Source organism: Miscanthus floridulus, chromosome 1, assembly GCF_019320115.1.
Source record: "Miscanthus floridulus cultivar M001 chromosome 1, ASM1932011v1, whole genome shotgun sequence".
Classification (NCBI taxonomy): domain Eukaryota; kingdom Viridiplantae; phylum Streptophyta; class Magnoliopsida; order Poales; family Poaceae; genus Miscanthus; species Miscanthus floridulus.
Genome location: NC_089580.1, coordinates 190,530,089 through 190,545,232, shown reverse-complemented (window position 1 = coordinate 190,545,232; position 15,144 = coordinate 190,530,089). Strand labels below are relative to the sequence as shown.

Below are 15,144 nucleotides of genomic sequence, written 5' to 3'. Positions count from 1 at the left end.
CCGATGCCCCCGCGAAGATCCCGATGCTGTTCCGGTCCATATTTCGGTGCGGAATCGTGGGCGGCACAGGCCAGGCGGCCCACACCCACACGCCGCGACGGGGGAAGGGGAGAGGGGACCGACCGAGCCGCCGCCCGCGGCCGCGGCTGCGGCCGGGCCGGGTAGGTAGACGACGAACCCGCGGTCGTTGGGCTCGGGCGCCGCGCTACCAACCAAACCAAACCCCCCAAAAAAGCGACGAATCGCGCAGTGCGGAAGGGGGAAATCGCTGCGATTTCTTGTGGCCCGGCGGCTCCCAATTGCGGCGGGGGCCCGGCTGCCGAGCGCCGAGCGGATAACGAACGACTGGCGGCGGCTCGCGGCGGCCTTCCTCCTCTCCTTCTCCTTCTCCTCTCCTCGCATCGCAGTCACAGCAGGCAGGCGTAGCGTAGCCGCCTCACCCCACAAAACCAAATCGCTTACGCCCCCCGAACGAAGCGTTTCGGTTCGCATAGCAGAGCTGCTCGTGCAACAAGCCAAACAACCCAAGAGCCGGGAGCGTCGGTGGCTGCGCTACTGCTAGGCGCTGAGACAGGGGATAGATTGAGAGAGGTGGGCAGATGGCGACGCCGTCGTCGTCGCTTTGCTCCAGCTTCGCCTCCCTGCGGACCGCCTCCATCGGCCACCGTCGTGGCCTCACTTCCTCCACGCCCAGGTTGGTCCCCCCTTCCCTGCTTTCTGTTTGGTCGTGTCGACGCCCGCGTGCGAGGTTCGGAGGTAGTAGCACCGAGCGGGCGGGCGGTTTGACCGCCTCTTCGATTCAGTCGCATCTCGCTCCTCGTCGGCAGTAGTTTCTAGCGATCCCTTGTCCCGTTGCCGCCCTCGATGGCTCCGTGCGCCGCTGCTGCGAATTGCCTGCTGTCGAGTCGCCGAAGCAGAACATGGATTGCAGCTCCCGTGTCTCTCGGTGGGTGGGTGCAGTGTGTGCCCCAAGTTGGTGGTGATGAGCTCTGTACGCTCTGGATCAAATGGCCTGACTGTCTATGTTACTTTGATGTCGCTTATGTAGGAGTTTGTCAGTTTGGAAATGTAATAGATCATGCTTGCTTATGCTTAAGTCAACACTTCTCATGTCTATATGATGCTCGATACTGTAAGTGATATTTGCTCCATGTTACCTGTTTGTTAACTAGAGAGCAAGGGAAATGGCCAAACAAATCTAGTAATTGTTTCTGAATGATGAGCTTATCTCTTTATTTTTGTTTTATGTTTTTTTTAACAAATCTGTTTTATGGTTTCTAGGAAGTCATTCCAAGTGAGGGCATCAGCTCGGGTCGACAAGTTTTCAAAGAGTGACATCATTGTGTCCCCTTCGATTCTATCTGCAAACTTTGCCAAGCTTGGTGATCAGGTCTGTTGAGATACTAGCATCCAGTCATCCACCTTCCACCAAACTCCATTTCCTTAGATGATTTGTTGCCCTGACAATTACCTGCGAATATGTACTTCACGCATGTTAGGCACTTAGGCTACTATTGAAGGAATAGCTTGGTAATGCCATACTCATTGCGTCACAAAATTTGGCCTCACACAATGTATTCCTGTTCCACCAGATCATTAGCAACTTTTTCCCAACTTCTTTCACAATAAATAAGGCAATAGAGTAAGCACTGGTGTGCATTTTCTTGATGTCAATTGGCGAATTTTTTGTGTTCATCTTGCCATGCTGTTTACATATTACTAGGTAAAAGCTGTGGAGGTGGCAGGATGCGACTGGATTCATGTCGATGTCATGGACGGGCGCTTTGTGCCAAATATCACAATTGGACCTTTGGTTGTTGATGCTCTGCGTCCAGTGACTGATCTTCCGTTGGATGTACATCTGGTACTGTTCTGGAAGCCCCAGTCAGGTTTTTATGTATTGTACTTTCATCCCTGGTTGACCCCTTCTGAATGTGGAGATTTCTTATTTTTATCACAGATGATTGTGGAACCTGAGCAGCGAGTCCCTGATTTTATCAAGGCAGGTGCTGATATTGTTAGTGTCCACTGTGAACAAACATCTACCATCCATTTGCACCGAACAGTCAATCAGGTAAACATCTGTACCACCTTATCTTTACAAGTTAATGCTCAGATAATAGAATTTAGTATGGAACTTCAATGTATTTGGATATATATATACATACCAATGAATGTGCCTTTTTCCTTCTTGCATGGTGCTGTACAACACAAATAGCTTCAATGAATATTTTGCTTAAACCCTTCACTGTGTTTTGTTCATTCAGGATTTAGCTAATCATGGACTATTACGTATGTGTGTGTCTTTGTTTTCTGAGGCTGAACTATTACTAATTACTGGGCTTCGACAATAGCTATAGGAGCACATTTGCTACTTCCTACTTGCTAGTGTTAGACCTACAACCAAACACATTCCTAGATGTACTTTAGTTACGATTTAGGATTATTTGGCCCACCAAGTTCCTTTGCAGATCTTTGAATGTCCCAACCATTGGGGTGTAACAGTCTTTTATCCTTGTGCATACTGTAAGTTGGAACTGAGTTATCTTTCCATTATCTATCAGATTAAAAGTCTAGGAGCAAAGGCAGGAGTTGTTTTGAATCCAGCGACTCCACTCGCTGCAATCGATTACGTTCTTGATGGTAAGATCATGATGCTCATTTTAGCGTATATGGTATCTTGACAAAGTTGACGTGTGTAAAGTTAGGAAAATCCGTCAATGCTACTATACCAGGTTTGGAATATCTATTATTGCCAGATTAGCTTCCAAAAGCCTTGTAATATATTCATGAGTGCAATGCATACTTTTATCGCTAGTAGTTGGTAACTGATAGTAAATGATGACTGTTGAGGGTTGATATTGGAGTAAGTACATACTCCATTCGGAGTAGGTATGTGAAGCATCAAGCAGGTTGCTCCCTCCTGTTATTCAGCGTGATGTTGATTTTTTATACCAGCATAACCATTGAGGCAGATTGTGCTGCTGCTTGTGATAATTTGTGACTGTTTTGACCAATGGCACTCTTGACTTTGTTTGCTACGCAGCATGTAGTCATAAAGTCTGCAATAAAATATTTGAAGTTGCTTTGGCAGACGTTTGACTACTTTTCTCATCAATTCATCAGTAACGTGATAAGCTCACATGTCCTGACATTCTAATTACAATATTTCACTTTTTTCCATGCAGTTGTTGACCTGGTGTTGATTATGTCTGTGAATCCTGGGTTTGGTGGCCAGAGCTTTATCGAGAGTCAAGTAAAGAAAATTGCAGAATTGAGAAGGTTATGTGCAGAGAAGGTATATCCCCTTGTTTCCTTTCAAGTATTCTCACTCACTGCCCTGAATCCCTTATGTTCAAAGCATTGAAGTGTTAATCTCTTTCTTTCTTTCTTTGTAGGGAGTGAACCCCTGGATTGAGGTTGATGGTGGTGTTGGTCCGACAAATGCCTACAAGGTGACATGTTTAGATTTTTTTCCATGCTGGCATTTAACTTTAACCTATCTTATGGTACTTGTGTTTAACAATCCTGAACTAATCTTCTAGTCCAGTTAGGTGCTAATATTTTTTCCTACTTTAAATGACAGGTTATTGAAGCTGGGGCGAATGCCATCGTTGCTGGTTCTGCAGTTTTTGGGGCTCCAGACTATGCTGAAGGCATGGTTTCTTCTCAGTGTCATTCATGCTCTAAATTTGAAATTCCATATAGGTTCCGAATCAAATATATGATGCCAACCGCTACTAAAGTTTTTATTGATGATCCTCTTGCAATTCTGCAGCTATCAAAGGAATCAAGACCAGCCAAAGACCTGTAGCTGTACCCGCATAAGGAACTGGACGTGTAATCATTCGCCCGGTTCGTTTAGGCTTGTTTGGCTGATAAGCTATGGCTGAAAGTACTGTTGGCTGATTTGGTGAGGGAGAAAAATACTGTTCGTTGGCTGAAAAAGTACGGCATATAAGTCAAACAAGTCCAAACGAACAGGGCGATTTACTCTGTGCAAGTTTACCGGTGTTGCCATTTGTATAGATGTGTGTCTTGTCGAAACTCCGCCTATGGTGGGGCGCCTTTGGTGTCCCAGCATAGCAGGTCCCAAGCCCTGGTAAAGGAGGAGGGTTGTGTTAGGCGTGGCGAGCCAATGTAAAAACTTAGCCACTTAAATGGAGATGAAACCCGAAAGAAAATCGTTGGGGTGTAACCCTCTTAGCGACGCGCCATATCGGAACCCGGATATGGTGTTAAATGGGCAAGGGCCGGGTCGTCACCCCCGTGACGCACCGTGTTGTGATCTGGGCATGGTGTCAAGTAACCAAGGATCGGGTCGTCGCTTCCTTAGTGGCGAGCTACATCGACGCCCGGGTGTAGTGAAAAATAAGCCAGGGTCTTCGCATCAGAGTCGACGGGTGTGAAGGGTAAGGAAGCTAGTCGAACCAACTAGGATCCGTTTAGGTAGTTGGAATGTAGGGCCACTTACAGGTAAGTTAAGAGAATTAGTTGATACCGCGACTAGGAGGCGTGTAAATATATTATGCGTTCAAGAGACTAAATGGAAGGGTCAGAAGGCGAAGGAGGTGGACAATACAGCTTTGGTACACAGGGACAGTCGCGAATAGAAATGAAGTAGGAGTTTTGATTGATAAGAGCCTCAAGAATGGTGTGGTGGGAGTGAGAAGGCAAGGAGATAGGATTATCTTAGTCAAGCTTGTCGTTGGTGATATGGTCTTGAACGTAATTAGTGCGTATGCCCCCCAAGTAGGCCTCGACGAGAGTGCTAAGAGACAGTTCTGGGAAGACTTAGATGGCCTGGTTAGAGCTATACCTAGTAGTGAGAAGCTTTTTATAGGAGGAGATCTTAATGGGCATGTAGGTACTACAAGCGCAGGTTTTGAGGCAGTTCATGGAGGTTTTGGGTATGGTAGTAGGAATTAGGAGGGGGAGGAAGTTCTGGACTTCGCGGTAGCTTTTGACCTGATGATAGCCAACACTTTCTTTAGAAAGAGAGAATCTCATCTAGTGACCTTCAGTAGCGGACAACACTGTAGCCAGATTGACTTTGTCCTCGCAAGAAGAAAGGACAAACGAGCATGCTTGGATTGCAAGGTGATACCAGGGGAGTGTGTTGTTTCTCAACATAAGCTTTTGGTGGCAGATTTTCGTTTTCAGGTGCGTGCCCGTAGGGATAAACAAGCTAAGATTGAAAGAACAAAGTGGTGGAAACTGAAAGGGGAGACGTCAGAGGTATTTAGGGAAAGGGTTATCAAAGAGGGCTCTTGGAAGGAAGAAGACGACATAAACAATATGTGGGACAAGATGGCAACCAACATTCGGAAGGTAGCCTCAGAGGTGTGTGGAGTAACCAAAGGAAGGGGACGCGAGGCTAAAGACACTTGGTGGTGGAACGAGGAAGTCCAAAGGGCTATTAAGGAGAAGAAAGAATGCTATAGACGCCTGTACCATGACAGGAGTGTGGACAACATAGAGAAGTACAAGGTGGCAAAGAAGACTGCAAAGCGAGCTGTAAGTGTGGCAAAGGGTAGAGCGTACGAGGATCTTTACCAACATTTGAGTACGAAGAAAGAAGAGAAGGACATTTATAGGATGGCTAGGGTTCGTGAGAGAAAGACACGGGACTTCAACCAAGTTAAGTGCATTAAGGATAAAAGGGAGCATCTCTTGGTAAAAGAGGATGAGATCCGACATCGATGGCAAGAGTATTTTGACAAATTGTTCAATGGTGAGAATATGGACACAACCTTTCAGTTGGATGACTCTTTTGATGACACCAATAGGCGCTTTGTGCGGAGAATCCAAGAATCTGAGGTCAGAGAGGCGTTGAAAAGGATGAAAGGAGGTAAGGCGATGGGACCGGATGGTATCCCAATCGAGGTGTGGAGATGCCTCGGGGACATAGCTGTAGTATGGTTGACCAAGTTGTTCAACCATATTTTTCGATCAAACAAGATGCCTGATGAGTGGAGGAGAAGTATATTGGTACCGATCTACAAGAATAAAGGGGATATTTAAAGTTGTACAAATTACCGGGGAATTAAGTTGATGAGCCATACTATGAAGCTATGGGAGAGAGTTATCGAGCATCGCTTGAGAGCAATAACGCGGGTCTCTATGAACCAATTTGGTTTCATGCCCGGAAGGTCAACCATGGAAGCCATTTTCTTAATAAGACAAGTTATGGAGCGGTATAGGGAGAAGAAGGACCTACACATGGTTTTTATTGACTTAAAGAAGGCTTATGATAAAATACCAAGAAATGTTATGTGGTGGGCTTTGGACAAACATAAAGTCCCAACGAAGTACGTCGGGCTCATTAAGGACATGTACAACAATGTTGTGACTAGAGTTCGAACAAGTGATGGAGACACGGATGACTTCCCGATTAGGATAGGACTACATCAAGGGTCAGCTTTGAGCCCTTATTTGTTTGCTTTAGTGATGGATGAGGTCACAAGGGACATATAAGGGGACATCCCTTGGTGTATGCTTTTCGCGGACGATATAGTGCTAGTTGATGAAAGCCGGACAGGAGTGAATCAGAAACTGGAGTTATGGCGGGAGACTTTGGAGTCCAAAGGTTTTAGACTTAGTAGAACTAAAACTGAGTATATGAGATGTGACTTCGGCACCACTACTCGGGAGGAGGAAGATGTTAGTTTGGAAGGTCAAGTAGTGCCTAGGATGGATACCTTTCGATATTTAGGATCAATGCTACAGAGGGACGGAGATATTGATGAAGATGTTAGCCATAGAATCAAAGCAGGGTGGATGAAGTGGCGGCAAGCGTCTGGTGTCCTATGTGACAAAAGGGTACCACAGAAGCTAAAAGGCAAGTTTTATAGGACGGCGATTAGACCTGCTATGTTGTATGGTGCAGAATGTTGGCCTACGAAAAGACGACATATTCAACAGCTAAGTGTCGCGGAAATGCGTATGTTGCGTTGGATTTGCGGGCATACAAGAAGGAATCGAGTTCGGAACGATGATATACGTGAGAGATTAGGGGTAGCGCCAATTGAAGAAAAGCTTGTCCAACACCGGTTGAGATGGTTTGAACATGTGCAACGGAGACCTCCAGATGCACCGGTGCGTAGTGGAATCCTAAGTCAGGATAGTAACGTGAAGAGAGGCAGAGGAAGACCGAAGTTGACTTGGGTAGAGACAATAAAAGGAGACTTGAAAGGATGGAATATACCCAAAGACTTAGCCTTAGATAGGAATGCTTGGAAAACAGCTATTCACGTGCCTGAACCTTGATTGTTTCTGTTGGGTTTCAACTCTAGCCTATCCCAACTTGTTTGGGACTTAAAGGCTTTGTTGTTGTTGTTGTTGTTGTTGTTGTTGTTATTGTGTGTCTTGTTGAGCCATACTTTATACTGGAGATGAAAGGAGACGGAGGCAGTGGAGAAATATCCTTTTCTTTTTCTCATTTTCCACGAGGACGCCGTGCACTGCTCCCAGAATGTTGTATTTAATTAACAAACGAGCACAGGTGGCGCATGAACTAGAGTAGCTTTATTTTGAAAGAAAACTGTATTTGGGTTGATGAACCTCTGGTTTTATTCTTGAGGCTCTGGTAAACGATGTAACCATGTTCGATAATCAATAAAAGTGCGCCGTATGGCTTCCTAAAAAAATGCACAGCAGCACAGGATCCTTCACGAAATCCACCCATATGTACACCGGCAGCTGACTGATGAGTCTGAAGGCCTTGTACAGGGCATGATTGGAATTTTGCCTTAGAACTGTCTGGAATTTTGGGGATTGTACGTTGTAGCCTATGCAGCTGTTACGTGACTTCTTCTGTCCCCCATAGCAGGAAGATCCGTTTTACTGTTTGCGTAGCCATTCAACTTACAAATTAAGGGTGAAGTTATTCAGTTAACTAACAGTTTGTGGGAGAAAAAACTCGCGTTACTCAACTCGATGTATAGTACTAGTATTGATAGCGGCCAACATGTGAAAACAGCAATTTAGTAGCACTCAAATTTACACTTCCACACTATGAGCTGCCGGACTGGTTGATTACAAAAGTGGACGAAATCTGGGCTAGGCTTGAATAAAAAAAAATCCGGACTGGGTTTCTGTGGCATGGCAGTGTTAATAAGAAACTAAAAGAATACCCATGCGTTACCCGTGGGACTTTCTTGGAAATGAAGTTTTTTTTTGCGAATATCTTAGAAATGAAGTTGTGATAGACCATAAAAAATGGATAAACTAATGGAAGAATCTAAAAAAAGCTAATATAATATTAAACCGAATTAGAAGAGAATTTGACGATGGACAAATAAGTAATATGATATGGGTTTGCCTTGTGTGCGTTGATGGATTGAAAATAGTAATTATACTTAGTGAAAGATGATGTAGCACTTAGAAGGATACAATGTGACACTTAGTGCAAGATGATACGGCACTATAATGGGGGATGGCACATGGATATTGCATGAAGAGATTGAAAACTTAGTGAGGTTTATTTTTATAAGCTGTTGTGTGCCAAACTGGCAATCCACCCGCATCTTCGAGGTTCTGATCCCATCGTCTAAAGTCTAGGAGTAAACCCTATTGCCAGTTGCCACCACACCCGCCCCGCCGCCTCCGACTCGCCCATGATGGCAGGACAAGCCCACGGGTGCACCACGTAAGCCTGCCAACTAGTCACTAAGTCTAGATTGGCTTCACCAAATGATCCACTGATGTCATTGAAGGGACCGTGACGCCTAAGAGGGAGGGTTGAATTAGGCAACTTAAAATTCTAACTCTAAACTATGGCCTCTTTTTCTAACCTTAGCAAAACCTATGCAAAAGATAAACTATCTAAATGTGCAACTACGGTTTTGCTAGTGTGTTGCTATCTCTACCGCAAAAGAAGTAATTCAATCAATGTAAATGCGGAAGCTTAAAGAGCAAGGTAGAGATATGCAAACTCCCGTCGACGACTCCGGTATTTTTACCGAGGTATCGAGAAGCACGCAAGCTTCCCCCTAGTCCTTGTTGGAGCCCCTCGCAAAAAATCCCTTGCAAGGGCCAAGCTCCCGGTCGGGTAACTTTGTGGATAGCCTCGGGCCTTCCCCACGCGCAAGTGGGTCTCCGACGTGCCTCTCGGCAAGCCTCTCCCGGATGCTCCCCGCCATCTTCACTATCAAGCTTCCGGCCAAAACGCCGCAGGCCTTGTTCCCTCCGGTACACGGTGGCGGCCACACCACAAACGCGGTTGGTGTGATCTCGCAAGACTTCAAGCCCCTTCGATGTACAACAATGGTGCGCGCAAGCACTGAGTGGTAAGAGGTATGCAAACCTCACTAAACACTAGGCCTAAACCTAGAGCAAGCGCATGAGCGATGGTCTAATCAACCTAAGCATTTCGCAAAGCACCTACGCTAATCACCTAATGAATCACTAAGCTATATGCAAGTGGAGATCACTAAAATAGTGTATCAACACCCTTGGTATGTTTCCTCAGCTCCACACACTCATTTGGCCGGTTGGGGGTTGTATTTATAAGCACCACTGAGAAAGTAGTCGTTGGAGACGAAATCCCATTTTTCTGCTACTCACCGGACGCTGAACTCGTCCTGACAGGACGCGTCCGGTCGTCTCGACCATTGGAGTCGCGAACACTTGATCGGACACTGCCAGCGTCCGGTCGTAGTTTTGCCGCTCTGGAACCTCTCTATACTCGACCGGACTCTACTATCCTACGTTCGGTCGATCTGATGCCAGCGTCCGGTCCAACGTTCGGTCGCGCCTATTGCCGAGCCTCTTGATCGGAGCGTCCGGTCACTTTCTTCCAACGTCTGGTCCAGCGTCCGGTCACTTTTGTGAGCTCGTTTCTTCGCGATCTTACGTACGACTTGGTTCCTATCTTCATGCTTGGACTTTGCTTGATATCTTGGGTCTTCTCTTGTGCTCCTAGGGTTTTGCTTATGGTGTTGATCATTGGATCATCACATCGCCTTCGTCCAAGTCGCGTCTTTCATCCTATTGAACTACAAAACAATCACTTGCAAGTTCATTAGTCCAATTTGGTTGTGTTGGTCATCAGACACCAAAATGCAAAGTAAATGGGCCAAGGGTCCATTTTCCTTACAATCTCCCCCTTTTTGGTGATTGATGACAACACGACCAAAGCAAGCAAATAATAAAAAATTTTGAAATTTGAAAACTACCTACTTGCTAGGATGCAATGTGATGAGGACATCACTACTTCATCGCATACAAGCCAAGTAGAGGAGGAGGTCCAGCATGGGCGTCCAATTCATCTTTTTCGTGGTGGAAGCCGAGTCCAACTCAAGTTCGAGTCCGGTTCGAGCTCCAGGACCAGTCTGCCTTAAACTGGTCACCTAGGACGCATCCGGACTCCGTTTTCGATGATCCACATATGGATGGAAAGCTAATTGGATAAGGAAACCAACCCAATTGGTTTCACGTCAAAAGGCCTTCGGAATCAACGGTAATCATCGAAACAAGTCAGTGTCCAGAATCTGTCAGGGTGCTGCGACACCGTCTTTTGGTCCGTTGGACCGTGTATCGTGTTTGGGCCCATTAGGGGCCGCGTCCAGGGGGGTGACGCCCAAGACTCTATAAATACTAGCCGTCTCTCTCCTTAGGGTTTGGGTTTTGTTTAGTTCTTGATTTCCTCGTGAAACAGACATCGTTTTGCTGCAACTGTGCCACCAAGGCTGCTTGCTGTGAACCAGGGCCCCAGTTCTTGATCTTGTTCGCCTGTGGCGATTAGTCCTTTCGAATAAATACTTGAACTCCTTGTTATCATAAACCTCATATTTATTTGTAATTTCAGATTGCGTTCATCCCGTTCTTGCTTGTGTTCTCGATTCGCTTGCAGGAAAGCCTTCTCGGTGAGGTCAATTGCGTTCGCGTGGTTGATAACCAACGGAGCAGTGGTGTAACGGTTGTGGGGGTCTGAATCAATCTTGGTTCGAAGCCTAGATCGTGAACGTCGAGTCTCCACCAATCGACGCTATCATACCTTTCGGAAGATCGAGCCTAGTCTACATCACAATGCAAGGGGCAAGATTATGTGATGCTAAAAGATACTAAATTTGAAAACTACCTACTTGCTAGGATGCAATGCAAGGGGCAAGATTATGTGATGCTAAAAGATACTACTTGTAAAACTAAAAGATACTACATAAAAACTTATCTTGCCCTTGCAAATATCCCCATGTGGCATTATGGATTTACGCCTAGCTTCCTACATATTCTCCCTATTACATAGGCAATCCATAATCCACTATTCTCCCTTTCTCGGACCATTACCACTTGTAAATTATTAATGCTTGCTTTTGGTCCTCTAAATTCTCCCCCTTTGGAATCAAACACCAAAAAGGAAGACATTAGTAGCACAAGGGAGGGTCAAACTTTGTGAGCCTTTATGTGTAGAGTGGAATAGGTCACAAAATTTGACTCTCACATTATATAGATTAAGCTCCCCCTAAATATATGCATACATATGATAGAAAGCAGAGTATATGCCTAATTAGCAAGTTATTTGTCAAGGGAATTTAATCTATATAATGCATGGAGAAAGCATATAAATATCAAAATAAAATCAACATGATGATATTGGTTTAGAAATACCACATGTGGAAACCAAATTGATTTCTACCACTTGCAATAAGTGCTGAATATTTGAAGTGTGATGCTTAACTCCGGGGACTCTATTTTCCTTACAATGAGACTACTACACACATGATAAACTTGAAAAGGGCATTAGTCTCAAAGCATCCAACTTGTAGATTAACCTCTCCCTAAATTTGTGCACACACAAGTGTGGAATACTTGTAGGAATCATGCACATTGATTTTAGAATAAAAAATACCACTTAAAAAATGTCATCACATGAATGTGAGAGTCATTTTTCGAAGGCGATATTCGGGAGAAATTATCTATGATTTGGACTTTGACACATATTAGATGAACAATTGAAGGAAAAGCTATGTGCCATGCTCCAAAATAATTTAAAACCATGTAGGATTGCTCCAAGAAATAAGAATGAAACCGAGCAAGCCTACCATATGAAATACCTAGTGTATGCATGACAAAAGATATAAGCATGCAAATGCAAACCTAGGCATGAAAAGTAACTAGATGCTTAAAGATACCAATTTGTAAGAAATACCGCTTGAAGGAAGTATCAATTGAAAGTAATAACATCTAGTTACCTAACATGGGAAGGGGAATTTGGGTCCATAGTATTCACTAACCCACTTGGCAATGATTTTGTCTATCATGATGCACCCCATGAAATACACCCATACTTTGCCAAGTCTCCAAATTCCCCGAAGTCCTTTGGACTTCTCACTTCCCTTTCGGGATCCAAACCTTCTTGGTGCTCCTCATATTGGAAATGATCTCCTTTGGCACCCAAAAGCATTTGACCCCATTGTTGGCTTGCTTGTTCATCTTGATGGCCACCACTTTGTCATTTTTCTTCTTCTTCAAGAGATAAGGTGTGGAGGCCTTCTTGTCCACCTTGTTGGTGTAAGTGTTGGAGAGCGTGCTTGTTTGCTTCTTCTCTTTCTTCTTTGCTCCTCCCCTATTCTTCACCTTGCACTCATAGGACTTGTGACATTCCTTGTGGCACACGTAACAAACCACGGTTTGTCCTTCATCAAGCTTCTTTACTCCCTTGATGGTGTTATCTTGATGAAGTTGGGTTTGCTTCGCCTTGCCTTTTACTTGAGTCAAGTCCTTGGTGAGGCGAGCTACTTCTTGCTTGAGTTGCTCATTCTCCTTTACAACCTCTTGTGTGCATGTATCTACAATAACTTTCTCAATATAAACTTGGTTGCACAAAGGTGAGTCTAAATATAAATCATTACAAGAAGTAGAGGCATCCTTTTTAGATATGTTAAAGATAGAACTTTTCTTTTTAGATGCCTTGGTGGGGGTTGTACTAATGGCTTCAAGATTAACAACTTTATTAGTTAGCTCATCACAATGTTTGCACATGGTTTCCATTTTTGCAAGCAAACTTTTATAAGCATCTTGTGAGCTAGCTAACTTTTCTTTTAATTTTTTATTTTTCTTTATAAGTTGCTCATCATTGATTGTGTATTCATTTGTTGTTGCACTAGCCTTAAGTTGTTCAATTTTAGTAGATAGTTCAACATTAAGATTAGCAAAGTTCTCATATTGTTCAAGCAAAGTTTTGTATGCTTCTTGTGAACTATCTAGCTTTTCTTTTAAACTTTTGAGCTTCTTTTGTTGACTAGTGCAAACTTTAGCATAATTAAGATTTTGTTGCACAATTTCATCATAAGAAGGCATATCATCATCACTATCACTCTCACTAGAGGATGAGCTTTTGTTACCTCGTGCCATAAGGCACATACGAGAAGAGCTTGATGATGAGTGCTTGCGGCCTCGCCTCTTGTGATGGTGTTCTTCTTCACTTGAAGAATCATCCCATGATCTTATTGATGTGAGGGCTTGGTTCTTGCATGCCTTCTTCTTTGTCTTGGGTGTGGGCTTGTTTGGACAAACTTCCACAAAGTGCCCCAACTCGCCGTATCCATAGCATCCTCTCTTTTTTTGCTCATTTCTTTGATTGGTGAAAATGAGATCTTGAATTTGGATGGGCACACCCTTGACATTGAGCCTTTGGATCATCTTCTCCACCTTGTTGATTAATTTGATTGATTCTTCATCAAGGTCGGAGGTGGAGGAGGAAGATTGATCGTCATCACTTGAATCTTCATCATCATCGTCGTCGTCCTCATCTTTTTCTTCATCTTCACTTGAGGAGCTTGAGCTTGAGCTTGTCTCAACTTGCTTCCCCTTCATCTTTTTTTTTCTCGCTACATGCAAGAGCTTTGCCTTTGCTTGATGAAGAAGCTTCTTCTTTACCCATCTTACGTGACATTTCAAATGCCACTAACTTGCCAATAACTATGCCCGGGGTCATGGTGCTCAAGTCCTCCATGTTGTGAAGGATGATGATGATGCTTGCATATTTCTTTTGTGGTAGCACGGAGATGATCTTCCTCACGATGTCCGCATCATCTGGCTTTATTAATCCTATTGAATGAAGCTCATTGATAATTAGATTCAAACGAGAATACATATCACGAACAAGCTCATCATCATTCATTGTAAAGGAATCATAATTTTGTTTAGCTAGATAATGTTTTTGCTCACGGACATTACTTGTGTTGTCATGAAGCTCTTAGAGTTTTAACCAAATTTCATGTGCCATATTTAAAGTAAATACTTTGTTAAACACATCCATGCAAAATGATTCAAACAAGTAATTCTTAGCTCTAGCATTGAAATACATTTCTTTTTCATCACTCTTTATGAGTTTTTCAGGATTCTTGATGGCTTTCATCCCGTCACAAGTGACTCTCCATACACTCAAATCAACCGCCTCAAGGTGGCAAGCCATTCTAGCCTTATAATAAGGGAAGTTAGTGCCATCAAAGTGCGGAGGCCTAGAGGTATCTATCCCAACCACTCTAAATAGCGTCGGCTCAGCGGCGGTTAAGCCAAAGGTCCAAATTAAGCCAACCTGGCTCTGATACCAATTGAAGGGACCGTGACGCCTAAGAGGGGGGGTGAATTAGGCAACTTAAAATTCTAACTCTAAACTATGGCCTCCTTTTCTAACCTTAGCAAAACCTATGCAAAAGATAAACTATCTAAATGTGCAACTACGGTTTTGCTAGTGTGTTGCTATCTCTACCGCAAAAGAAGTAATTCAATCAATATAAATGCGGAAGCTTAAAGAGCAAGGTAGAGATATGCAAACTCCCATCGACGACTCCGGTATTTTTACCGAGGTATCGAGAAGCACGCAAGCTTCCCCCTAGTCCTTGTTGGAGCCCCTCGCAAGGAATCCCTTGCAAGGGCCAAGCTCCTAGTCGGGTAACTCCGTGGATAGCCTCGGGCCTTCCCCACGCGCAAGTGGGTCTCCGACGTGCCTCTCGGCAAGGCTCTCCCGGATGCTCCCCGCCGTCTTCACTATCAAGCTGGTGCTAGCGGCTGGGCTGATAAGCCTAGCACCCGTCAGCCCAGCCAGCCTATCGAACGGAGCGCTTGATTGTCGACCTTGGCCAGCCACGAGCATGCCACCGGAAGACGTCACGCCGTGCCTAGGTAGCAGTGCCGTCG

The 15,144-nt window shown here is 44.5% G+C and overlaps 1 protein-coding gene across 1 annotated transcript; it reads left to right on the top strand.

Moving 5' to 3' along the window:
• Positions 1-231: 231 nt before the first annotated feature.
• Positions 232-7,649, top strand: LOC136551948 (ribulose-phosphate 3-epimerase, chloroplastic). Its single transcript, XM_066543475.1, has 9 exons — positions 232-694; positions 1,282-1,390; positions 1,724-1,864; positions 1,961-2,074; positions 2,565-2,643; positions 3,189-3,298; positions 3,399-3,455; positions 3,587-3,656; positions 3,779-7,649. Exons 1-9 carry the CDS (start codon positions 600-602, stop codon positions 3,826-3,828), a joined length of 825 nt encoding a protein of 274 aa, XP_066399572.1. The 5' UTR covers positions 232-599; the 3' UTR covers positions 3,829-7,649.
• Positions 7,650-15,144: the final 7,495 nt, after the last annotated feature.